Genomic DNA, 27,552 nt, shown 5'->3' with positions numbered 1-27,552 from the left:
ATAATGTTTGATATGATTTGTTTTGAACATGGGGGAAAACAGCAATAAATAGCAAGTCAAAATATTACAAGCAATTGACAATAAATGAAAGTCCTACTGAAAGCCACTACTAGCCAGCACGCAGTCTGATAGTTTATATATCAATGATAGTTTATATTACAATGATTAAATATTAACATTGCAACACATGACAATACGCCCGCTTTACTTTACTAAATTACAATTTTAAATTTTCAGGGAGTTTCGTTTTGAAAACGTGGTGTAATGATGACGTGTACGCAAGACGTCACAGGTTTTTAGGAAGTATGAGCGCTGCACACACACACAGCTAAAAGTCGTCTGCTTAAACCGCATAATTCCACAGTATTTTGGACATCTGTGTTGCTGAATCTTTTGCAATTTGTTCAATTAATATTGGAGAAGTCACAGTAGAAAGATGGAGTTGGGAAGCTTTAGCCTTTAGCCACACAAACACACGGTGATTCCTTGTTAAAAATTCCCGGAGCTGAAACTTCACTATGGATCAGAGCGCGGTCAAGCGAACATGAATCCCTACCCAATGTCAACCAGCAGGTTTCGGTGAGAAAATTGTGGTTAAAAAGTCAGTTCTTACCGGAGAAAAGCTGAGCTTGGGCCGTCCATAAAGCTGCCGTCGACTTCCCTGAGACATTGGCCTCAAGACACCCGGGGAGACACTCTTCCGACTATCAGGTACTAGTAAACTCACTAAAACACTAGCAACACAATAGAAAGATAAGGGACTTCCCAGAATTATCCTAGTAAATGTCTCTAAAACATCTGAATCGCTCCCAATGCAATCGCCTTTTTTTCTTTCTTCTAGTCCTTCGCTCTCAATATCCTCATCCACAAATCTTTCATCCTTGCTCAAATTAATGGGGAAATTGTCTTTTTGCTGGAGGCTCCCATTAAAAACAATGTGAGGACGTGAGGAGCCCTCACACTTGTGATGTCATCGTCTGCTACTTCCGGTACAGGCAAGGCTTTTTTATCAGCACCAAAAGTTGCCAACTTTATCCTGGATCTTCTCTACTAAATCCTTTCAGCAAAAATATGGCAATATGGGGAAATGATGAAGTATGACACATAGAATGGAGCTGCTATCCCCGTTTAAATAAGAACATCTCATTTCAGTAGGCCTTTAAATATATCAACATAAAGCATAGTTACAAAATATAGTATAGATAAACAATACAAAATGTAGAAAAAGTGCAAGTAAGAAAACATGTAAACAAAAATTAAATAATTTTGATACTGTTGCTTTTATTCATTTGGGGTTTTCCTTTTCATTACTATTTTATTTGTATTTCTGCCCAAGTGCTTTGCAAACGTCTATCAAAGTATTGTAAAGCTGGGACTGGGTTGCTCTTTTCTTTAGAATCACACTGATTTACATTCTGGGATGTTTGGAAATAACATTTGAGAAAATACATCTGTAAAATGACAACACTCACAGCACATCCATGTTGGACTTTACTTCAGCAGCCAAGGACAGCTTTTAGTCGTGTAGTAGACCTACGTATTCATCAAGTACCACCATAAGGACAACATTAAATACAGTAGTGTAGTAGACCTAAGTATTCATTAAGTACCACCATCAGGACAACATTAAATACAGTAGTGTAGTAGACCTAAGTATTCATTAAGTACCACCATGATGACAACATTAAATACAGTAGTGTAGTAGACCTAAGTATTCATTAAGTACCACCAGAAATTTCACTATCCACTCAGAAACATCATTTATGCAGCGGTTCTCAACCTTTTTGTCCTCGGGGCCTGACTTTTCCACCACAGAAGGCCCACTGAAATATTAACACTGAATTAGAAGTCTTCCTCCTGATTGTGATCCCAGTCATCAAAGTATGTCTCACCTACTTACACCTTCACAGGATACAGCTCAGAAAATAAAAACCTAAAACTAAAAACCATAAAGAAATAATGCATTGTAACTAAACTCATGTTAATTATATTTGTTTCTTGAACAAACTGTCGATATCATTCAAATACATCTTCCCCACCTTAGTCATCATTTTTGCGCTTAAGAGACTTGTCTATGACTTTAGCTCCAGACTTCTTCTTGTCATGAGGGGGTGAGCGTTGCTTTGGCGTGACCCCAGGGTGCAGAGACCAGAATGCAGGTAAAACACCTGTTAGCCACAAGACAAGCAGCAGGTCTGGACAGGAAGAGCCAGAATGATCCAACACTGAAGGAGGGACACAGGTGGAACTAAGCAGACATCATTAGACCAGGAACAGGTGTGCTGACAGCACATGGAACAGGAAGTTAAGGTGCTGCAGTACACAGGGAGCAAACAGGAAACACTGACAAAACAAGAGCACCGGGACAGGAAGTGACAGGAAACCTGACTTCTGCACTTCTGTTTGTTGTCATTACTGCCACAAGTGGTGGGAAAGTGTATTACATACAAAGATGTTTCGCTCATGACCCAACAAAGCAGTTGAAGGACAAGCAGGACTTGTTATATTGTTATCTGGAATCTTCTTCAGTGTGTGTGTGTGTGTGTGTGTGTGTGTGTGTGTGTGTGTGTCCAAAACAGCTGATTAGAGTGAAGCACACTGGACACGCCTCCTTTCCTGCTACCTACATTCTGTCAAAGGGACATCTGCAAGGATCACTCACTCACTCACACACACACACACACACACACACACACACACACACACACACACACACACACACCTCCCAGCTACGACCTGTTTCTCATTTCACCTTCACCTTCTGCCTCTTACCTCAAAACCTTTTTTTTTATACCTGTGACAAGTTAGCCTGATCCCGATTGCCCCGCTAATGAGCTTTGGACCGTATACACACATACACACACACACACACACACACACACACACACACACACACACACACACACACACACACACACACACACACACACACAGGCTGCACCTGCCTCCTGTGATAATGGTTGTCGTGGTGACGTGCAAGCAGAGCGTGGGATGTGGTGTTTGATGGCCACATACTGTAAATGAGCATGTTTCTAAGAGGCTGTACAGTATTTACAGTAGGTGCACACACACACGCGCACACACACACACACACACACACACACACACACACACACACACACACACACACACACACACACACACACACACACACACACACACACACACACACACACACACACAGCTTGATGTTTGTTTGGAGAGAAAGCACATGAAGGCATCCATGGATGATACGGGACTTCCAAAGAGACGATGGCGGGAGCTAGGATAGCATCTCTGTCATTGCCATGGCAACGCCAGGTCGCCTACTTTGCAGGTTTAGAAGCGGCCAAAGTTGATGTGCCTCCAACACTGTCAGAGAGGAAGTGGGCAGAGGTGGGTAGTACCGCGCTACATTTACTCCGTTACATCTACTTGAGTAACTTTTGGGATAAATGTACTTCTAAGAGTAGTTTTTCAATCAATCAATCAATGTTTATTTATATAGCCCCAAATCACAAATGTCTCAAAGGACTGCACAAATCATTACGACTACAACATCCTCGGAAGAACCCACAAGTCTTTTATGCAACATACTTTTACTTGAGTATATTTATAGAGAAGAAACGCTCCATTTATCTACATTCAGCTCGCTACTTTTTTTTTTATTGATCTGTTGATGCTCGCTTTGTTTGTTTTGATTTTGTCAGACACGCATTCAAAGTAGGAACTACACATGCCTGCCTGCGTTTCACCAATCGAATGCAGTCAGTGGTGACGTTGGACCAATCAAACAGAGCCAGGCGGTCACATGACCGTCACACGTAGAACCCAACATGTTGAAAAACTTATTGGGGTGTTAGCATTTAGTGGTCAATTGTAGGGAATATGTACTGTACTGTGCAATCTACTAATAAAAGTATCAATCAATCAATCAAAAGTGTAAAGGAAAAAAGACACACAGAACAAACCAAAAGTAGTGAAACAAAAATGAATATTACCAACAACAGTATCAATATTAGTTATCATTTCAGCATAGCAGTGATTAAAAATCCCTCATTGACATCATCATTAGACATTTATGATAATAATAAAAAAGAACAATAGTGTCACAGTGGCTTACACTTGCATGGCATCTCATAAGCTGGACAACACACTGTGTCCAATGTTTTCACAAAGATAAAATAAGTCATATTTTTGGTTCGTTTAATAGTTAAAACAAATTTACATTATTGCAATCAGCTGATAAAACATTGTCCTTTACAATTATAAAAGCTTTTTTTTTTTAAATCTACTACTCTGCTAGCATGTGAGCAGACTGGAGTAGATCCTGCTGAAATCTATGTATTGAATGAATACACAATCCTTTTGAATTGGAAAAAATACCGTTTTTGAATCTAGAATCGTGTTGGATTGAAAAAATCAATTTATTATCGAATCGTGACCCAAGAATCGATATTGAATCGAATCGTGGGACACCTGTGACGTGTCGGTGGCATTGTGGTGACGAGTTGTTCTCTGGTGGCTGCAGCGGAAGATGCAACACAGCGTGAGGGTAGGGAGAAGAATTTATTTATGTAATAAAACAAACTAAGAACAAAAACACTTGCACAAAGGCACTAACCAGAAACCAACAGAACTAGCTTGGGAGCTACAAAGAACAAAGGGTGCTAGCGTGGAAGCTAGAGACATAAACAAACAAACTAGCATATAAGCTAACAAGTATACAAAAATAGATTTACCACAATGTTTGAAGAGCGGCGTCAGCTGTTTTGTGTAGCAAGCAAGAGTCCAAGACTGAATGTCAAACAGAGGCGGGCATATATAGGGAGATACATAATCAAGGGCAGGTGCGCCTGATCAAAGCAGAGACAGGTAACACTAAATGGGTAACTATGACAACGGAAACAAAACCAGGAAGTGCCACAAAGAACTGAGGAAGACAAATACTAGACGGAATGTGATAAACACAACCAAAACCAGAATATGTCATGATCCAAGACGTGGATCATGACAACACCCAAAGATTTGCAGCCCTAACATATACAGTATATACACACACACATATACATATATATATATATATATATACATATATATATATATATATATATATATATATATATATATATATATATATATTCCTTGCGCACTAATTGACTGAAAGAGCAGTCACTTGGTGCGATGATGTCATGTTCATCCATCCATCCATCCATCATCTTCCGCTTATCCGAGGTCGGGTCGCGGGGGCAACAGCCTAAGCAGGGAAGCCCAGACTTCCCTCTCCCCAGCCACTTCGTCTAGCTCTTCCCGGGGGATCCCGAGGCGTTCCCAGGCCAGCCGGGAGACATAGTCTTCCCAACGTGTCCTGGGTCTTCCCCGTGGCCTCCTACCAGTTGGACGTGCCCTAAACACCTCCCTAGGGAGGCGTTCGGGTGGCATCCTGACCAGATGCCCGAACCACCTCATCTGGCTCCTCTCCATGTGGAGGAGCAGCGGCTTTACTTTGAGTTCCTCCCGGATGGCAGAGCTTCTCACCCTATCTCTAAGGGAGAGACCTGGAAACTAATTTGGGCCGCTTGTACCCGTGATCTTATCCTTTCGGTCAAAACCCAGAGCTCATGACCATAGGTGAGGATGGGAACGCAGATCGACCGGAAAATTGAGAGCTTTGCCTTCCGGCTCAGGTCCTTCTTCACCACAACGGATCGATACAACGTCCGCATTACTGAAGACGCCGCACCGTCATGATGTCATGTTATAGATGAGAAAATGCAAGACATGCAATGGCCAGCACATGTGATTATGTTGAGATAATAGTATTAGCATTTACTTCATTTGGGAATATTCTTCAACATATTGAGCAAATATGTAAAATTGTTGTTTTTTCTATCAAGAAAAGCAAACTTGTTTTTGGTGAGAAAATACTTATTTGAAGCTTTTATTGGGTTGATTGAGGTTAGCTCATTTACTAGTTTTGTAAAGTGTTGGCAATGCAAATGTTTTTGTTCTACTGGAAGATGATGTTGCTCACTTCAAGTAAACTGACCCTCACTTTTCTACTTTTTGTCCTGGTTTTTCAACACTGACTTTTTGCAGTGTGTTGTGTTGTTTTGTATACAATATTTCTACGTTTTATTTTTCGTTTTGACTGACAAGTTATGTCTGATCAAGCTTGTAAGTCAAGGTGTGGCTGCAGTTTAAGGCATGTGGAATATTTTCACACTTTCCACAAGTTTGTTGTCAAAAGTGTGGGCCTTTATTTCCTTAACGAGTGGACGTATGGACAAATGTTTTGGTCATCCATCTTTGTTTCCAACACTTGTTGCCCACAGCTGGTAAAAGACTTGTTTGCATCACTATGGCGACAGGAGGTGAGGCATGATGGGTAGTGTTACAGCATAAAAAGAGGACAAGACACACACACACACACACACACACACACACACACACACACACACACACACACACTAGTCAAAGCATGTGGAGTGCAATGAGGGGAAGAGAAAATTAAGAATCCCTTGTGTGTCTTTTTCTGCACATTCACACACTTGGTAGCTTAAATAGCACTGTTGCCACGGCAGCAATTAAGAGCCAATTATAGTCTGCATGCTGGCCGCGTCTCCAATGGCAGGGAGGAGAAAGACGTGCACTCTGCTGTGTAACAACACTTGCTGTCTGATGCAACACACAGATGGAAGGAACAGGCGTGCAGGACACAATGCAAGATGAACACAGGATGAATGAGTGAATGAACCAAGACAACGCCAGAGATCAGTAGAGTGCTTGCAGGGCGGGGAAAGAGGGGGCGGGGCAGAGAACATGAAGGGGTGATGTCGCTTCACGTGCTCCTATCCAAAACACCATCAAGTCACCATGGCAACCATCCCACACCGCCTGAGTTTTTATCTTGCCAGGGAAGAACTAGCATCAGGTGTCAAACTCAAGGATCTGGTATTTTATGTGGAAATATAATGTGCCAATTAAGTGCCAAATGTACCTTAAATATGTTGCTCATTTTTTACCAACGCTTTGAGTCCTGTGGATTATAAAAGAATGCGGTGAATTTATGGATTTTTCTCTGTTGAAAGACACTGAAATGATGAGTTATTGTTTGTGCTATGGCGCCATCTTTTGAAAGAGATTGCTTACTGCATGTGCAGCTGGGTGAATTCTTACAAGTGTTTCCCTGTTGTGAACCAGAAGTACAAGTGTCATTCTAACCGTCCATAGCGTTTCTACATGTATTTATTATGTTATGATCCGCTGCGCAGGTCATATTCTGTTTGGTTTTTCAGGTCACGTGTGTTTTTCTGTTAGTCTTGGACTCCTTTAGTTCCTGTTCATGCACCTGAGTTTGTTACCATAGGAACTTATTACTTTCACCTGCCGCTTGTGCTCCTGACGCACACCTGTTTGTCATCACTGACATTATTATCTAAGCCTGTCTTTTCCATTCAGTCGGTCTGCCTTTTTTGTTTTTGCCTCAGGCGACTTAGTTCTTGTCTCCTAGCCCGTGCTAGTTGTCACAGTCTGTGCTAAGTGTTAGCCCTAGCTTCCAGTGCGCTCGGCACCTCATCCAGTCGGTTTGTTTCTGTTTTTGTACCAGTATTGTTATTTTATAATTAAATCAAGTTGCTACCTGCAAGTCCTGTCCGGTTTTCGTCCTTTGTATCCTGGGAGAACAAAAATCCCGCATCACCATGTGTCGTGATCGTGACCAATTATTCATGTTTGTAAATTTTACTATTTAACTAAAACAATTTTTACCTACAAAAGCATCCCAAGTGTGAGGTCTGTGGGAGTGTTTTCATACATATTTGTATGTGCTATCGTGATGTAATAGTTTTACAAGTGTCAGAGTAATTTTATTAATTTAATACGGCATTATTTTTGTATTGTTTCAGTTTCATAAATTCCTCAGTAAATTCAGCAAAACGTCACCGTGGAGTTATTGAGTCTGTTTAGCTGATTGGAGAGCTAGCTTGTGCAGTTCCTGGCTCCATGACCATGACTTCTGTTTTGTTTGATCAGCCGTTTTACTGCCCTGTGACAGACATTGTTTGGAAACAACTAAGGTATGTAAATAAACATTTACAGAATCTCTTTGTAAATAACTCATTTCACAACGAATATATCTGCGGCTTATTGTCCGGTATATAAATATATAAATACTTTTTTCTTCTAAAATGTGATGGGTGTGGCCTATATATCGATGCGCTCTATTCCCCAGAAAATATGGTATTCATTCTTTCATTTTGATGTACTTGTATCTTTTAAACTTTACCATACTCCGCTGTAGTACACATTTCCACCACTTGTGGCAGTAATGTCAATCGCAACTGAAGAAGTCTGGTGCTTTTTTAAGCGCATAAATTAGAACTAAAGTTGTGGAGTTGTATTAATATTTGCACTTAAATTTGATTGAATAAACGTATTCAATATTATTAAGTTTATTTATTTTAGCACAGCATAATTGAATTTACTTTCATTTTTCGTTAGTTATATTTGGCTCGTACTTAAAATATTTAGGACTAAGGACTAAAATGTGTTAAATAAATATTTGTGATTAAAACATGCGTTCATGTCATTTGACAAGGTTTTAAACTGTAAGTAGGTTAGATATAATTATTAAAAAACAGTCAAATCAAGTCATATTTTAATGTTTGAGTGCTCCTCTGTCGTAGAAAAGTCGGGCCCCAAGGTTCAAAAGGTTCTGATTCGCTGATGTAGACCACAAGGAAGTGTTTGAATGCATATACATATATATATATATATAGATATATATATATGGGAAGGTTGTTTACTTTGGGTCATATAGGTTAATGCTGCGCTTGATGCCTTTCAAAAGATGTGAAGTGGTCATGGACTTGAATGATTGATGTTGTCCACACAATGTTGAGACACAGCAGCAGCGTGTAAAAGGACTTTTACAAATGATTTGAAATGCATTAAAGTCATGAGCAATGAGTGTGGAGATGATTGAATATATTGTCAGGCAGACTAACCCTGACCCTGCATTAAAGTCCAGATCTGGCCTATGGAGATAAAACCCGGCTCACCTTTAACAACATCACTGCCAAAAAGTATCGGTAAAAGTGGTGATGTCGGCCATATCTGCTGTCAGTAATAAAGTGATGGCATCCTTGCTGACCTTATAAATGTCAGAGTTTTGCCATAAAGTTCCAAGCATCTTCAGCCTTGATGAAGTGGTGAGGAAAAGGGAGCAGAAGGTCACGAGCACAGCAAGATGAAAGCTGCTTGTTATATTCATCCACACTCATCAACAATGCAACAATGTACACTATTTCACTTTGCACTCTTGATTGACTTGCTTCAAAAGCCTGATTGTTTGCAGCGATCGTTAAGTTAGCATGCAGCTATGAAGTTAGCATGCAGCTACATGATCATGAAGTTAGCATGCAGCTACATGATCATGAAGTTAGCATGCAGCTACATGATCATGAAGTTAGCATGCAGCTACATGATCATGAAGTTAGCATGCAGCTGCATGATATATAGGATGATATATATATATATATATATATATATATATATATATATATATATATATATATATATATATGCAGCAATATATATATTAGGGTTGTACAGTATAGCGGTGTTTGCATAGTACCGCGATACTGAGTCATATTCGGTACTATACCGCTTCTGAAAAGTAGTGGTCCGACACACACCCTGTTGGAAAGATTCTCTCAGCACCATTTCCACATCTTTACTGCCTTCATGTATTACATCCTTAGATTAGCTGTCCAAATATTTAGTCATGCGCGAGGTTGCCATAGTAACGGTCTATCCAAACCTCAACCATGGCTTCTTTTTATTTAAACGCCGTAGTTCCACGGCTGGTCGCCACGCACTCTGTCTTGTGGACGGGCACTTTAAGGTCCACTGCACTGCACACGCACGCACACACGCACACACACTCACACACACAATTATCGTGTAAAAGTATATATATATATATATATGCAGAGCCACTAATGCTAAGCACTGCACTTAAGTGTGACACACTCATCTACACCTGGGAGGCATCTTCTGTTTTAAAGCACACCTACTTTCTCAGTCCACTGACATCATTCACACCGTGTGTGTGTGTGTGTGTGTGTGTGTGTGTGTGTGTGTGCCAGTATAGTCCTCAAATGATGCCACTTCCTTTTTTATTCCAAAAAGAATATAAGATGGATGTCACGTGAGGTTTAAGGTTGGACAAGCACTTGCAAAACTGAAGAGACCAAGGACATGAGACCCATTGGGGGAGGGGGGGCAGACACTTCCCAGGTCCAAGAGGACAATGGGTGGACAAAAAAAGCAAAATTCCACCCAGATGATGACAGCAGCTACTTCAAATATACTTCCATGCTGCACCTGTCACCCACACACATCAATGTGGAAAAACACATTTGACAGAAATGAACCGTGGGCTCAGGAAGGTCAGGGATTGAAGCACCCTAATGTTTACCATTGGTCTTATTAGGTCTTATTGGGTCTTATTAGGTCTTATTAGGTGTTATCCAAGGTGACTTCAAGTAGCAGTATAGTGTAAAAACAAGTTGCCCCTATATTGAAGCTATTACCATATATATATATATATATATATATATATGTATATATTTATATATGATTTATGAGTAAGTAAATAGATATAATCAAAATAGTATCAACCACACGGAGATACCCCAGACATTTTAAGAGTTAATACCCTACTGTGCAATATTACCCTTCGAGTGCAATACGCCCGACACTGATTGTTATTACTTTATGACTCTAGTATTCTTGCTTTGTTCTGTATATTGTACAGTTTTTATATATTGTTTTGTATATTGTACAGGATTCCTTATTGTTTTTATTAGAAGTAGTCGGCCTCTTTCAATTATTTTTAAAGTCCATTCTATTCTATTCTAATGAGGAAGCCAGTCACGTGATCTAGAGGAGGAAGCACAGATCCCTTCCCCATCAACAACGATGCTAATCAAGCAGACTTTGTGAGAGACAACAAGGATTACTTTGGGAAAAATTAGGATCCACAACCTTACATTTTAGAACCCGAACACAAAGAAGATGAGTAATACGTTTTAGAAGCCGAGTTTTTAGCAACAGTGTAGCATTAGCAGCATTGCTAGGTGCTAAACATACAAACTAACCATAATAAAACAAACACTTACTGTAATATTTCCACTCTCTAACTAACTGGACGAACTTTGAATGCAAGTGCATAAAAAATGTGTCCCAAACAAACAGCCAACAATTGGGAATGGATGATCATCATTCACTTAAAGAGTTGTTCAAAAGACTCGACTCATTCTCAAACATCACTTTATGATCAGGAAAATGTTACATTTGAACCACAAATGTTTGGATTGAATATATTTCCTCCTGCTACTCACTTTCAATATGTCATTAACAACATGAAGGATTGTGTATATAAAAGACTGAGATGCTGATACATGATGACACAACACGATACCTGCATCAGCATGCACGTATCGGCCCACTGCAGGAAGGACAGACGAGTCAAATGCAGAGCAATTATTAGGATGATGGAGGAGGGGAGAGGAGAGGAGAGGAAAGGAGGGAGCAGAGTCAGCAGGCGGGAATTAGAGCATGAATTAAGGGCAGTGTTCCCTGGCTGGCACACCTACATTCCCACAATGCATCACCATCAGGATGATCTGGCTGGCACGCCTACATTCCCACAATGCATCACCATCAGGATGACCTGGCTGGCACACCTACATTCACTTACATATTTGTCTTTTAGTTAGCAGGATTGCACCAAAACATTAACAGGACAACAATGCGATACAACCTCAGGAAAATATCTGCCTTTGAAAGTTTTACAATACAACTAAAACAATTCTTACTTACTAAAGAGTTGCATGTGTGATGTCTTTAGGAGTGTTGTCATGCATATTTGTACCTGCTATCGTAATGTAATCAAGCTAGCATTGTTAGCATTAGCTAATATGCTAACACGCTTACGAGTGTCTGTGTTAGCATTATTAACTTAAATTATTTTTGTATGGTTTCACAAATTCTTCAGTAAAGTCACCAAAACATCAGCGTGGAGTTATTGAGTCTGTTTAGCTGATTGGAGAGCTAGCTTGTGCAGCTAGTGGCTCCATGACCATGACTTCTGTTTTGTTTGATCAGCCGTTTTACTGCCCTTTTACAGACAGCGTTTGGAAACAATGAAGGTCTGTAAACAATCATTTACAGAATATTTCTGTGTAAACAACTCATTTCACAACATATATATCTGACACTTGTGTGGCTAATATATGGAAACTTATGTTTTTCTTCCAAAACGTATCGGTTGTGGCTTACGTATATAGGACGCGCTCTATAGTCTGGAAAATACTATCGGTTGTGGCTTACGTATCTAGGACGCGCTCTATAGTCTGGAAAATACTATCGGTTGTGGCTTACGTATATAGGACGCGCTCTATAGTCTGGAAAATACTATCGGTTGTGGCTTACGTATATAGGACGCGCTCTATAGTCTGGAAAATACTATCGGTTGTGGCTTACGTATATAGGACGCGCTCTATAGTCTGGAAAATACTATCGGTTGTGGCTTACATATATAGGACGCGCTCTATAGTCTGGAAAATACTATCGGTTGTGGCTTACGTATATAGGACGCGCTCTATAGTCTGGAAAATACTATCGGTTGTGGCTTACATATATAGGACGCGCTCTATAGTCTGGAAAATACTATCGGTTGTGGCTTACGTATATAGGACGCGCGCTATAGTCTGGAAAATACTATCGGTTGTGGCTTACATATATAGGACGCGCTCTATAGTCTGGAAAATACTATCGGTTGTGGCTTACGTATCTAGGACGCGCTCTATAGTCTGGAAAATACTATCGGTTGTGGCTTACATATATAGGACGCGCTCTATAGTCTGGAAAATACTATCGGTTGTGGCTTACGTATATAGGACGCGCTCTATAGTCTGGAAAATACTATCGGTTGTGGCTTACATATATAGGACGCGCTCTATAGTCTGGAAAATACTATCGGTTGTGGCTTACGTATATAGGACGCGCGCTATAGTCTGGAAAATACTATCGGTTGTGGCTTACATATATAGGACGCGCTCTATAGTCTGGAAAATACTATCGGTTGTGGCTTACGTATCTAGGACGCGCTCTATAGTCTGGAAAATACTATCGGTTGTGGCTTACGTATATAGGACGCGCTCTATAGTCTGGAAAATACTATCGGTTGTGGCTTACGTATATAGGACGTGCTCTATAGTCTGGAAAATACTATCGGTTGTGGCTTACGTATATAGGATGCGCTCTATAGTCTGGAAAATACTATCGGTTGTGGCTTACATATATAGGACGCGCTCTATAGTCTGGAAAATACTATCGGTTGTGGCTTACGTATATAGGACGCGCTCTATAGTCTGGAAAATACTATCGGTTGTGGCTTACGTATATAGGATGCGCTCTATAGTCTGGAAAATACTATCGGTTGTGGCCTACGTATCTAGGACGCACTCTATAGTCTGGAAAATACTATCGGTTGTGGCTTACGTATCTAGGACGCGCTCTATAGTCTGGAAAATACTATCGGTTGTGGCTTACGTATATAGGACGCACTCTATAGTCTGGAAAATACTATCGGTTGGGGCTTACGTATATAGGACGCGCTCTATAGGCTGGAAAATACTATCGGTTGTGGCTTACGTATATAGGATGCACTCTATAGCCTGGAAAATACTATCGGTTGTGGCTTACGTATATAGGACGCGCTCTATAGTCTGGAAAATACAATCGGTTGTGGCTTACGTGCTAGGACGAGCTCTATAGTCTGGAAAATACTATCGTTTGGAATTAGCTTTTTTTCTGTCTTCCTCCCAAGTTGACCTTTTCCCTCCAGGTTCCTGCCCTTGTGGCGACCTTCTAGTCTTCCAGTTGTCTCCAGCCTGTACTCTGTACATCTCTTCTTCAACCAAATGTTGCAATGACAATAAAGTTCAATTCCATAAACACGGAAACTAAGTCCAATCATTTTAAAAAGAGCAAAAAGGTGCAATTTGAGGAGAAAAAGTTGGAATATTAATACTAAGAACCCTGATGACCAACAAAATAGACAAGATTTGAGGTCAGAGGGGAACCTGCCCGTCTTTGTTGCTGGACACACTCGGGAGAAGTGTCCCTTTCAGGTGAGGATGTTGAATGTACGCTCCCCTCCCCTCCTGTTGCAAGTCTTGTGGTTTCTGCATCAACATGTGCATATGTGCTTCGGCTATCCAGTTTTTTACCTCAAGCCCAGTCTGAGATAAAAACTGTATCATGATAGAACTTTTTTAAATTGATCGATCTCGATAACTATTGATATTTTTCATGACTTCTTTAAACCTGCCAATAAATACAATAATACTAGTTATCAGGGGTGGTATTTATCAGTGGAGGAGTCTGGTGGCCAGGTGGTAAAATAGTTTGATGGTAGTTACAGTTTTGAGACACTAGATGGCAGCAGCGTACAAGCTATTGAAGACTACACAGAGTCGTTTGGGAAGCTACTCGTTAAAGCGACACATTGGAAGTGTCAGGATGTTGTTAAAAGTATCAGCAGGTTGTTAAACGTGTCAGGATGTTGTTAAAAGTGTCAGCATGTTGTTAAAAGTGTCAGGATGTTGTTAAAAGTGTCAGCATGTTGTTAAAAGTGTCAGCATGTTGTTAAAAGTGTCAGCAGGCTGTTAAAAGTGTCAGTATGTTGTTAAAAGTGTCAGCATGTTGTTAAAAGTGTCAGCATGTTGTTAAAAGTGTCAGCATGTTGTTAAAAGTGTCAGCATGTTGTTAAAAGTGTCAGCATGTTGTTAAAAGTGTCAGCATGTTGTTAAAAGTATCAGCAGGTTGTTAAACGTGTCAGGATGTTGTTAAAAGTGTCAGCAGGCTGTTAAAAGTGTCAGTATGTTGTTAAAAGTGTCAGCATGTTGTTAAAAGTGTCAGTATGTTGTTAAAAGTGTCAGCATGTTGTTAAAAGTGTCAGGATGTTGTTAAAAGTGTCAGCATGTTGTTAAAAGTGTCAGCATGTTGTTAAAAGTGTCAGCAGGCTGTTAAAAGTGTCAGTATGTTGTTAAAAGTGTCAGCATGTTGTTAAAAGTGTCAGCATGTTGTTAAAAGTGTCAGCATGTTGTTAAAAGTGTCAGCATGTTGTTAAAAGTGTCAGCATGTTGTTAAAAGTGTCAGCATGTTGTTAAAAGTATCAGCAGGTTGTTAAACGTGTCAGGATGTTGTTAAAAGTGTCAGCAGGCTGTTAAAAGTGTCAGTATGTTGTTAAAAGTGTCAGCATGTTGTTAAAAGTGTCAGTATGTTGTTAAAAGTGTCAGCATGTTGTTAAAAGTGTCAGGATGTTGTTAAAAGTGTCAGCATGTTGTTAAAAGTGTCAGCATGTTGTTAAAAGTGTCAGGATGTTGATAAAAGTGTCAGCATGTTGTTAAAAGTGTCAGTATGTTGTTAAAAGTGTCAGCATGTTGTTAAAAGTGTCAGCATGTTGTTAAAAGTGTCAGCATGTTGTTAAAAGTGTCAGCATGTTGTTAAAAGGGTCAGCATGTTGTTAAAAGTGTCAGTATGTTGTTAAAAGTGTCAGGATGTTAAAAGTGTCAGCATGTTGTTAAAAGTGTCAGCATGTTGTTAAAAGTGTCAGGATGTTGTTAAAAGTGTCAGGATGTTGTTAAAAGTGTCAGCATGTTGTTAAAAGTGTCAGCATGTTGTTAAAAGTGTCAGCATGTTGTTAAAAGTGTCAGCATGTTGTTAAAAGGGTCAGCATGTTGTTAAAAGTGTCAGCATGTTGTTAAAAGTGTCAGTATGTTGTTAAAAGTGTCAGGATGTTAAAAGTGTCAGCATGTTGTTAAAAGTGTCAGCATGTTGTTAAAAGTGTCAGGATGTTGTTAAAAGTGTCAGGATGTTGTTAAAAGTGTCAGCATGTTGTTAAAAGTGTCAGCATGTTGTTAAACGTGTCAGGATGTTAAAAGTGTCAGCATGTTGTTAAAAGTGTCAGCATGTTGTTAAAAGTGTCAGGATGTTGTTAAAAGTGTCAGTATGTTGTTAAAAGTGTCAGCATGTTGTTAAAAGTGTCAGGATGTTGTTAAAAGGGTCAGCATGTTGTTAAAAGTGTCAGTATGTTGTTAAAAGTGTCAGGATGTTAAAAGTGTCAGCATGTTGTTAAAAGTGTCAGCATGTTGTTAAAAGTGTCAGGATGTTGTTAAAAGTGTCAGTATGTTGTTAAAAGTGTCAGCATGTTGTTAAAAGTGTCAGCATGTTGTTAAAAGTGTCAGCATGTTGTTAAAAGGGTCAGCATGTTGTTAAAAGTGTCAGTATGTTGTTAAAAGTGTCAGGATGTTAAAAGTGTCAGCATGTTGTTAAAAGTGTCAGCATGTTGTTAAAAGTGTCAGGATGTTGTTAAAAGTGTCAGGATGTTGTTAAAAGTGTCAGCATGTTGTTAAAAGTGTCAGCATGTTGTTAAACGTGTCAGGATGTTGTTAAAAGTGTCAGGATGTTGTTAAAAGTGTCAGCATGTTGTTAAACGTGTCAGCATGTTGTTAAAAGTGTCGGGATGTTAAAAGTGTCAGCATGTTGTTAAAAGTGTCAGCATGTTGTTAAAAGTGTCAGCATGTTGTTAAAAGGGTCAGCATGTTGTTAAAAGTGTCAGCATGTTGTTAAAAGGGTCAGCATGTTGTTAAAAGTGTCAGCATGTTGTTAAAAGTGTCAGCATGTTGTTAAAAGTGTCAGCATGTTGTTAAAAGGGTCAGCATGTTGTTAAAAGTGTCAGTATGTTTTTAAAAGTGTCAGGATGTTAAAAGTGTCAGCATGTTGTTAAAAGTGTCAGCATGTTGTTAAAAGTGTCAGGATGTTGTTAAAAGTGTCAGGATGTTGTTAAAAGTGTCAGCATGTTGTTAAAAGTGTCAGCATGTTGTTAAACGTGTCAGGATGTTGTTAAAAGTGTCAGGATGTTGTTAAAAGTGTCAGCATGTTGTTAAACGTGTCAGCATGTTGTTAAAAGTGTCGGGATGTTAAAAGTGTCAGCATGTTGTTAAAAGTGTCGGGATGTTAAAAGTGTCAGCATGTTGTTAAAAGTGTCAGCATGTTGTTAAAAGTGTCAGCATGTTGTTAAAAGTGTCAGCATGTTGTTAAAAGTGTCAGCATGTTGTTAAAAGTATCAGCAGGTTGTTAAACGTGTCAGGATGTTGTTAAAAGTGTCAGCAGGCTGTTAAAAGTGTCAGTATGTTGTTAAAAGTGTCAGCATGTTGTTAAAAGTGTCAGTATGTTGTTAAAAGTGTCAGCATGTTGTTAAAAGTGTCAGGATGTTGTTAAAAGTGTCAGCATGTTGTTAAAAGTGTCAGCATGTTGTTAAAAGTGTCAGGATGTTGATAAAAGTGTCAGCATGTTGTTAAAAGTGTCAGTATGTTGTTAAAAGTGTCAGCATGTTGTTAAAAGTGTCAGCATGTTGTTAAAAGTGTCAGCATGTTGTTAAAAGTGTCAGCATGTTGTTAAAAGGGTCAGCATGTTGTTAAAAGTGTCAGTATGTTGTTAAAAGTGTCAGGATGTTAAAAGTGTCAGCATGTTGTTAAAAGTGTCAGCATGTTGTTAAAAGTGTCAGCATGTTGTTAAAAGTGTCAGGATGTTGTTAAAAGTGTCAGGATGTTGTTAAAAGTGTCAGCATGTTGTTAAAAGTGTCAGCATGTTGTTAAAAGTGTCAGCATGTTGTTAAAAGTGTCAGCATGTTGTTAAAAGGGTCAGCATGTTGTTAAAAGTGTCAGCATGTTGTTAAAAGTGTCAGTATGTTGTTAAAAGTGTCAGGATGTTAAAAGTGTCAGCATGTTGTTAAAAGTGTCAGCATGTTGTTAAAAGTGTCAGGATGTTGTTAAAAGTGTCAGGATGTTGTTAAAAGTGTCAGCATGTTGTTAAAAGTGTCAGCATGTTGTTAAACGTGTCAGGATGTTAAAAGTGTCAGCATGTTGTTAAAAGTGTCAGCATGTTGTTAAAAGTGTCAGGATGTTGTTAAAAGTGTCAGTATGTTGTTAAAAGTGTCAGCATGTTGTTAAAAGTGTCAGGATGTTGTTAAAAGGGTCAGCATGTTGTTAAAAGTGTCAGTATGTTGTTAAAAGTGTCAGGATGTTAAAAGTGTCAGCATGTTGTTAAAAGTGTCAGCATGTTGTTAAAAGTGTCAGGATGTTGTTAAAAGTGTCAGTATGTTGTTAAAAGTGTCAGCATGTTGTTAAAAGTGTCAGCATGTTGTTAAAAGTGTCAGCATGTTGTTAAAAGGGTCAGCATGTTGTTAAAAGTGTCAGTATGTTGTTAAAAGTGTCAGGATGTTAAAAGTGTCAGCATGTTGTTAAAAGTGTCAGCATGTTGTTAAAAGTGTCAGGATGTTGTTAAAAGTGTCAGGATGTTGTTAAAAGTGTCAGCATGTTGTTAAAAGTGTCAGCATGTTGTTAAACGTGTCAGGATGTTGTTAAAAGTGTCAGGATGTTGTTAAAAGTGTCAGCATGTTGTTAAACGTGTCAGCATGTTGTTAAAAGTGTCGGGATGTTAAAAGTGTCAGCATGTTGTTAAAAGTGTCAGCATGTTGTTAAAAGTGTCAGCATGTTGTTAAAAGGGTCAGCATGTTGTTAAAAGTGTCAGCATGTTGTTAAAAGGGTCAGCATGTTGTTAAAAGTGTCAGCATGTTGTTAAAAGTGTCAGCATGTTGTTAAAAGTGTCAGCATGTTGTTAAAAGGGTCAGCATGTTGTTAAAAGTGTCAGTATGTTTTTAAAAGTGTCAGGATGTTAAAAGTGTCAGCATGTTGTTAAAAGTGTCAGCATGTTGTTAAAAGTGTCAGGATGTTGTTAAAAGTGTCAGGATGTTGTTAAAAGTGTCAGCATGTTGTTAAAAGTGTCAGCATGTTGTTAAACGTGTCAGGATGTTGTTAAAAGTGTCAGGATGTTGTTAAAAGTGTCCGCATGTTGTTAAACGTGTCAGCATGTTGTTAAAAGTGTCGGGATGTTAAAAGTGTCAGCATGTTGTTAAAAGTGTCGGGATGTTAAAAGTGTCAGCATGTTGTTAAAAGTGTCAGCATGTTGTTAAAAGTGTCAGCATGTTGTTTAAAGTGTCAGCATGTTGTTAAACGTGTCAGCATGTTGTTAAAAGTGTCAGCATGTTGTTAAAAGTGTCAGCATGTTGTTAAAAGTGTCAGCATGTTGTTAAAAGTTTCAGCATGTTGTTAAAAGTGTCAGGATGTTGTTAAAAGTGTCAGGATGTTGTTAAAAGTGTCAGCATGTTGTTAAAAGTGTCAGTATGTTGTTAAAAGTGTCAGCATGTTGTTAAAAGTGTCAGGATGTTGTTAAAAGTGTCAGGATGTTGTTAAAAGTGTCAGCATGTTGTTAAAAGTGTCAGCATGTTGTTAAAAGTGTCAGCATGTTGTTAAAAGTGTCAGCATGTTGTTAAAAGTGTCAGTATGTTGTTAAAAGTGTCAGCATGTTGTTAAAAGTGTCAGCATGTTGTTGAAAGTGTCAGGATGTTGTTAAAAGTGTCAGTATGTTGTTAAAAGTGTCAGCATGTTGTTAAAAGTGTCAGTATATTGTTGAAAGTGTCAGGATGTTGTTAAAAGTGTCAGTATGTTGTTAAAAGTGTCAGCATGTTGTTAAAAGTGTCAGCATGTTGTTAAAAGTGTCAGTATATTGTTGAAAGTGTCAGGATGTTGTTAAAAGTGTCAGCATGTTGTTAAAAGTGTCAGCATGTTGTTGAAAGTGTCAGGATGTTGTTAAAAGTGTCAGCATGTTGTTAAAAGTGTCAGTATATTGTTGAAAGTGTCAGGATGTTGTTAAAAGTGTCAGTATGTTGTTGAAAGTGTCAGCATGTTGTTAAAAGTGTCAGTATATTGTTGAAAGTGTCAGGATGTTGTTAAAAGTGTCAGCATGTTGTTAAACGTGTCAGCATGTTGTTAAAAGTGTCAGGATGTTGTTAAAAGTGTCAGCATGTTGTTAAAAGTGTCAGGATGTTGTTAAAAGTGTCAGCATGTTGTTAAAAGTGTCAGTATATTGTTGAAAGTGTCAGGATGTTGTTAAAAGTGTCAGCATGTTGTTAAAAGTGTCAGCATGTTGTTGAAAGTGTCAGGATGTTGTTAAAAGTGTCAGCATGTTGTTAAAAGTGTCAGTATATTGTTGAAAGTGTCAGGATGTTGTTAAAAGTGTCAGTATGTTGTTAAAAGTGTCAGTATGTTGTTAAAAGTGTCAGCATGTTGTTAAAAGTGTCAGCATGTTGTTAAAAGTGTCAGCATGTTGTTAAAAGTGTCAGCATGTTGTTAAAAGGGTCAGCATGTTGTTAAAAGTGTCAGTATGTTGTTAAAAGTGTCAGGATGTTAAAAGTGTCAGCATGTTGTTAAAAGTGTCAGCATGTTGTTAAAAGTGTCAGGATGTTGTTAAAAGTGTCAGGATGTTGTTAAAAGTGTCAGCATGTTGTTAAAAGTGTCAGCATGTTGTTAAAAGTGTCAGCATGTTGTTAAAAGTGTCAGCATGTTGTTAAAAGGGTCAGCATGTTGTTAAAAGTGTCAGCATGTTGTTAAAAGTGTCAGTATGTTGTTAAAAGTGTCAGGATGTTAAAAGTGTCAGCATGTTGTTAAAAGTGTCAGCATGTTGTTAAAAGTGTCAGGATGTTGTTAAAAGTGTCAGGATGTTGTTAAAAGTGTCAGCATGTTGTTAAAAGTGTCAGCATGTTGTTAAACGTGTCAGGATGTTAAAAGTGTCAGCATGTTGTTAAAAGTGTCAGCATGTTGTTAAAAGTGTCAGGATGTTGTTAAAAGTGTCAGTATGTTGTTAAAAGTGTCAGCAGTGTCAGGATGTTGTTAAAAGTGTCAGGATGTTGTTAAAAGTGTCAGGATGTTGTTAAAAGTGTCAGGATGTTGTTGAAAGTGTCAGGATGTTGTTAAAAGTGTCAGTATGTTGTTGAAAGTGTCAGCATGTTGTTAAAAGTGTCAGTATATTGTTGAAAGTGTCAGGATGTTGTTAAAAGTGTCAGCATGTTGTTAAACGTGTCAGCATGTTGTTAAAAGTGTCAGGATGTTGTTAAAAGTGTCAGCATGTTGTTAAAAGTGTCAGCATGTTGTTAAAAGTGTCAGCATGTTGTTAAAAGTGTCAGTATATTGTTGAAAGTGTCAGGATGTTGTTAAAAGTGTCAGCATGTTGTTAAAAGTGTCAGGATGTTGTTAAAAGTGTCAGGATGTGGTTGAAAGTGTCAGCATGTTGTTAAAAGTGTCAGCATGTTGTTAAAAGTGTCAGCATGTTGTTAAAAGTGTCAGCATGTTGTTAAAAGTGTCAGGATGTTGTTAAAAGTGTCAGGATGTTGTTAAAAGTGTCAGCATGTTGTTAAAAGTGTCAGGATGTTGTTAAAAGTGTCAGCTTGTTGTTAAAAGTGTCAGGATGTTGTTAAAAGTATCAGCATGTTGTTAAAAGTGTCAGCATGTTGTTAAAAGTGTCAGCTTGTTGTTAAAAGTGTCAGCATGTTGTTAAAAGTGTCAGGATGTTGTTAAAAGTGTCAGCTTGTTGTTAAAAGTGTCAGGATGTTTTTGAACATGTCAGTTCCTGTTGTTGAGTTGATGTATCAAGATGTCACACTTTCTCTTCTCACTCCATGCAGAGAATCCACAACGAGACAAATGTGGCGCAACCGAACTTGGCAGCTGGCACTGTTGCCTGATTGGCTGTGAGCATGTCCCTCCCACTGACACTTCCTGTTTTGCTGGCTTCCAGCATGTTGTTAAAAGTGTCAGGATGTTGTTAAAAGTGTCAGCTTGTTGTTAAAAGTGTCAGGATGTTGTTAAAAGTATCAGCATGTTGTTAAAAGTGTCAGCATGTTGTTAAAAGTGTCAGCTTGTTGTTAAAAGTGTCAGCATGTTGTTAAAAGTGTCAGGATGTTGTTAAAAGTGTCAGCTTGTTGTTAAAAGTGTCAGGATGTTTTTGAACATGTCAGTTCCTGTTGTTGAGTTGATGTATCAAGATGTCACACTTTGTCTTCTCACTCCATGCAGAGAATCCACAACGAGACAAATGTGGCGCAACCGAACTTGGCAGCTGGCACTGTTGCCTGATTGGCTGTGAGCATGTCCCTCCCACTGACACTTCCTGTTTTGCTGGCTTCCTCCAGCGACTTCATGACAGAAATGTTGCTTCACAAGTGCAATATATATATATATATATATATATATATATATATATATATATATATCGACATGCTTTTCTCTGCCCATGTGGTCAACCATCCAAGGTTGCATCAATGTTCCTGAACAATGTTTGTCTGACCTCTGGTGCTGAGAAGGACATTTCTACTTCTGATCTTCCTCCTTCTTCTTCAGACATGTTTTGCAGCCTGCAATGAACAAGGCGTCCTCCATGACTGCTTGTTGGCAATAAACAAGTTGTTTGCCTTCCTCTCCTGTGCTGATGTCAGCACTTTGTGTCGGCCACAGGACGTCCGCATCACTGCCTTCATTGCAGCTTCATTACACAAGCGGCCTCTAATCCCTGCACACTTAATCCTAATCTGCATCCGCCCCACGTGGCCTGCAGGCCGCCGTCCAAAGCAGAGCAGACGGGGACAGGAAGGACGTAGAAGAAGAAGAAGGACATGGGCAAGGTCTCCCTCTTCCCTCCTCCTTGCAGACACAGCAGTGTCAACAACACAAGTGGGCATGAAAGTGGGACTTGTGGCTCTTTTGTCAACAAGAAAATCCCCTGCAGGAATTACAGCAGGTGGCTAAAAGATGACTGTTATTACTGTACATGATTGTTATTACTGTATGTGATGGTGTAGAGCAAAAAGTTTGTGCAGTGAAGCAGAGTTTCTCTTAAGAATCGACGTCAACATCAATCATTGCTTCTAGCCTGGACTTAAGTCCTTATTTTACTAATGTCAGGACATGGACTATGGGGGGGGGGGGGGGGGGCTGGGGGGGGGTTGTGTTCCCCAGATGCAAGTGAACTTGGACCGGACATGGTGTGAAGGTAAAGACATCTTTATTTTAACACTAAGAAAAGGAATAAACAAAAGGCGCGCACAAGGGCGGAAGTACAAAACTTGGCTATAAAAACAACAACCAGCACAAAGGCAGAACTGTGGACAAAAGAACAAAAGACACTAACTGGGGCATCAATAAACACAACTGACTTGCCATGAGGTGAACAGGGCAGCATGGACTATGAAACAAGCAGCGTGAACTAAGCATGAAACTGTAAACATGACTTGAAGCAGAGTGGAGGTAAAGTCGCCAGGCTGACTTCCTGGCAACTGTCGGTTTAAATAATAGACATGATTAGTGAAAAGAGGTGCGACACAGGTGAAACTAATTGTTGCTCTGGTGACAAAACAAGAGTGAAAAAGCAGGAACTGAGTGTCCAAATAACAAAGAGCACATGGCCAAACAAAAACATGATCAACGGACATGAAAACTAAAAAACTGTACATCACATATATATATATCCATCCATCCATTATCTACCGCTTATTCACATCAAAACTAGGAATGAACACATGTAGAGTTATGGACTTAACAAAAAAAGGTGAAATAACTGATAATATGTTTTATATTCTAGTTCCTTCAAAATAGCCGCCCTGTGCTCTGATTAGGATGAGCCTCAAGCACACCTGGCAGGTGAAAAGCATTCTGGGTGACGACCTCTCGAAGGTCATGGAGAGAATGCCAAGAGTGTGCGAGAAAGTAATCAGAGCAAAGGGTGGCTATTTTGAAGAAACTAGAATATAAAACATCTCTTCAGTTATGTCACCTTTTTTTGTTAAGTGCATAACTTCTCATGTGTTCATTCCTAGTTTGGATGTGACAATCTTCAATGTAAATAGTCATGCAAATAAAGATTGAACGAGGACAAGTGTGTCCAAACTTTTGTCCTGTACTGTATATACACATACATACTGTACACACACACACACACACACACAGCCGTGCACGTGTGTACAGGAAGTGATGTCATCAAAATGGCAGTATTTAGGTTTATGTTTGGCATAACACATTTTTGGATTCAAATTTCCTTTTTTTTTTTGTTTACATAATATTTTCCGAATGTCTTTTTCATGTTAATTTTAATGTAATGTAAATATACAGTAATGTGACGTCACAGAGGTGACAGGTGAGAGGTGACAGGTAAGAGGTGACAGGTGAGAGGTGACAGGTGAGAGGTGAGAGGTGACAGGTGAGAAGTGAGAGTACTCACGTGCCGAGCACCTCCTTGAGATGGAAGACCTTCTTGATGTCGTCCACCTGCTTCTTCCAGGTCTGACCCCGCACGTCCTCCTCGCTCTCCCGCGCCATGACGGCTGCCTGACTCCTCTGGACTAGGAAGTGTGGACTAACACACACGTCCGTGTGAGTCCTCCTCCTAGGACCATGTGAGTCCGCCGCCTAGGACTGTGTGAGTTTTCCTCCTAGGACCAAGCGAGTCCTCCTCCTAGGACCGTGTGAGTCCTCCTCCTAGGAACGTTTGAGTCCTCCTCCCAGGACCAAGTGAGTCCTCCTCCTAGGACAAAGAGAGTCCTCCTCCTAGGACCGTTTGAGTCTTCCTCCTAGGACCATGTGAGTCCTCCTCCTAGGACCAAGCAAGTCCTCCTCCTAGGACAAAGAGAGTCCTCCTCCTAGGACCATGTGAGTCCTCCTCCTAGGACCAAGTGAGTCCTCCTCCTAGGACCATGTGAGTCCTCCTCCTAGGACCAAGTGAGTCCTCCTCCTAGGACCATGTGAGTCCTCCTCCTAGGACCGTGTGAGTACTCCTCCTAGGACCAAGTGAGTCCTCCTCCTAGGACTGTGTGAGTCCTCCTCCTAGGACCATGTGAGTCCTCTGCCTTGGACCAAGTGAGTCCTCCGCCTTGGACTAGGACCGTGTGAGTCCTCCTCCTAGGACTGTGTGAGTCCTCCTCCTAGGACCATGTGAGTCCTTCTCCTAGGACCAAGTGAGTCCTCCGCCTTGGACCATGTGAGTCCTCCTCCTAGGACCATGTGAGTCCTTCTCCTAGGACCATGTGAGTCTTCCTCCTAGGACCATGTGAGTCCTCCTCCTAGGACCATGTGAATCCTTCTCCTAGAACCATGTGAGTCCTCCTCCTAGGACCATGTGAATCCTTCTCCTAGGACCAAGTGAGTCCTCCACCTTGGACTAGGACTGTGTGAGTCTTCCTAGGACTAGGACCGTGTGAGTCTGTGTCCCTGCCTGCTGCCTCCTCCCTCCCTCTCTCTCTCTCTCTCCCTCCCGCACCCGCACGCTTAGAGCAAGTGCGACCACTTCCTGCCGCCCCTTTCACAATAAGAGCACACATTAAGAACTGGTACAGACAGAGTCATTTATGATTAATACATGACAAATCAGACCACATTTTAATTTCTGTAATATATATTTATATTTATATTTACTGCTCTTGACTCCAAACTCCTCTTCCAGCACACAATGCCATCTCCTCCTGTGAGTCGGTGCTGGCCTCCCACAAAAGTGCAAACAAAAAGCCAGATAAGAACCATTGCACAATAGATTGTAGTACAGTAGTGTTACAAAGTAATAATAATAATAATAATACCTTGCAGAGAGGACTTCAACGCTATCTCCTTCCAGCTGCTTCTCCGTCAAGGAATATATTTTCTAAAATAACCTGTCAATACATTTTAAGTGCCATTTAAAATAGTTTCATAGTCATCATTTTTGTGCTTAAAAAACTTGTTTGATATTGTCACTACTGCCGCAGGTGGTGGAAAAGTGTATTACACCTGCGGACCGAAACATATGTTGGCGGCCCTATGGTAACAAAACACTGCTTTAAAATAATTCACCTGACAATACGTTTTCTAAATATATGTACATATTTCTATATTTTTTGAGTAAAATAAAAAAAAATGTTCACCCAAAAACTGTTAATTTTCCCACTTCTATAACTAAATATACATGTGCATAAAAAGTCTTCAAAAAGGAAGTGCTGACAACTGAGGATCAGCTCTCGTCATTTGCTGAAAAGAGCCGTTCGAAAGAGTCGATTCGTCCATGTACGTCCCATCCCGACTGGCAAATGGATCCCCAACAGCCTTTATTACAGCAGAATATACAAATGTGTTGTTTGTACGAGCAAACGTGTACTTTTGCTCTTATTGTGAAAGAAAACCGGCTCCTGTTTCCTGTATCTCCCTGGCTGCGTGTGTCCATCTTGATGGCAGCAACGCTGTCACCTGCACATTCATTGAAAAGATCTTAGTGCTTTTCCAGCAGAGCAATGAATGCAGCAGTGACTGTTTGATAAAGTTGTTATTAAATACTTTTTGGTCCTATTTGCTTTTAACAAAATAAATCAAGTATTGTGAGTTTATCTTACCTTTCTGTTTGAACGTGAAGCAGCAATAACTATCCTCTATGAAAACATACTTTGTATGATCGCATTCATTTTGTCTTCAAGTCCAGCTTAGAGAAGTATTTCATCTTGGATCCAGTATATAATCCTCCATATTGGCACAAACATTCATTTCATTCCAAGAAATTAAACCATATTTTTGCACCGCAAACGCTGGCTTACTTTAATAAAAATGCCATGTTTGTTATACAGTTAAAAAGAAAAAAATGCTGGCATCCGCTGAAGAGAGCTGTGTCTGCTAGCTTGAGTGCCCTCACTTCTCCCAGTGTGGCCAGTCAGAGGCATTCAACTGCAAGTTGACAATATATCGCCCCCTACCTTGAGGCAGAGGTACTTGCTGCCTCAAGACCTGCCTTTTCCATGGGGCAACAAGCATGCGCCCCCTCGCACGCACACGCCCAATACCCACTGTGTGTAGCCGTGGAGGCACCACCTGTGCCTGCCTCACTTCTCATCTGCTGCATTGTTTTGATCAGGAAACATAGAAATTCCGCGCTATTGACCATGAAAATGATCAAAATAAACAGGAACCACACCATAATCACATAGAAAGAATAAACCAAAAGAGAGATATTAAAACTAATTTTAATACTTTGTTTTGGAACATCTCATGGTTAAGCCACCTGATGGCAGGTGAGGCACTGTCTCACTTGCCTCCCCTGACAGCTCGTCACTGCAATGCAGCAATATGAGAAGATGAAGTGAACACTATATTTATATAGCGCTTTTCTCCAGTGACTCAAAGCACTTTACATAGTGAAAGCCAATATTTAAGTTTTATTTAAAGCAGTGTGGGTGGCACTGGGAGCAGGTGGGTCAAGTGTCTTGCCCAAGGACACAACGGCAGAAGCGGGGATCAAACCTGGAACCCTCAAGTTGCTGGCACGACAGCTCTACCAACTGAGCTATGCCGATGTTTGCATATGAAATGAGATGTTGTTATTTAAACGGGGATAGCAGCTCCATTCTATGTGTCATACTTCATCATTTCACCATATTGCCATATTTTTGCTGTAAGGATTTAGTAGAGAACATCCACCATAAAGTTGGCCACTTTTGGTACTTCCTGAAAAAGCCTCGCCTTTACCAGAAGTCGCAGACGATGACATCACAAGTGTGAGAGCGCCTCACATATTTGAGGATATTGAAAATGACGG

The 27,552-nt window shown here is 39.9% G+C and overlaps 1 protein-coding gene across 1 annotated transcript in view; it reads right to left on the bottom strand.

Moving 5' to 3' along the window:
* LOC133561243 (calcium/calmodulin-dependent protein kinase type 1D-like) overlaps positions 1 to 25,219 on the bottom strand; it is a 102,950-nt gene extending 77,731 nt beyond the window's left edge. Inside the window, exon 1 of the mRNA XM_061914582.1 lies at positions 24,226 to 25,219. Coding sequence (XP_061770566.1) covers positions 24,226 to 24,323 — 98 coding nt within the window. The 5' untranslated portion in view covers positions 24,324 to 25,219. The remainder of the gene's footprint in view (positions 1 to 24,225) is intronic.
* Between the last annotated feature and the right edge of the window lie 2,333 nt (positions 25,220 to 27,552).

Source organism: Nerophis ophidion, linkage group LG10 (assembly GCF_033978795.1).
Source record: "Nerophis ophidion isolate RoL-2023_Sa linkage group LG10, RoL_Noph_v1.0, whole genome shotgun sequence".
In the NCBI taxonomy this organism is placed as follows: Eukaryota; Metazoa; Chordata; class Actinopteri; order Syngnathiformes; family Syngnathidae; genus Nerophis; species Nerophis ophidion.
Note: the sequence above shows the minus strand (reverse complement) of the source record. Positions and strands in the feature narration are given on the sequence as shown.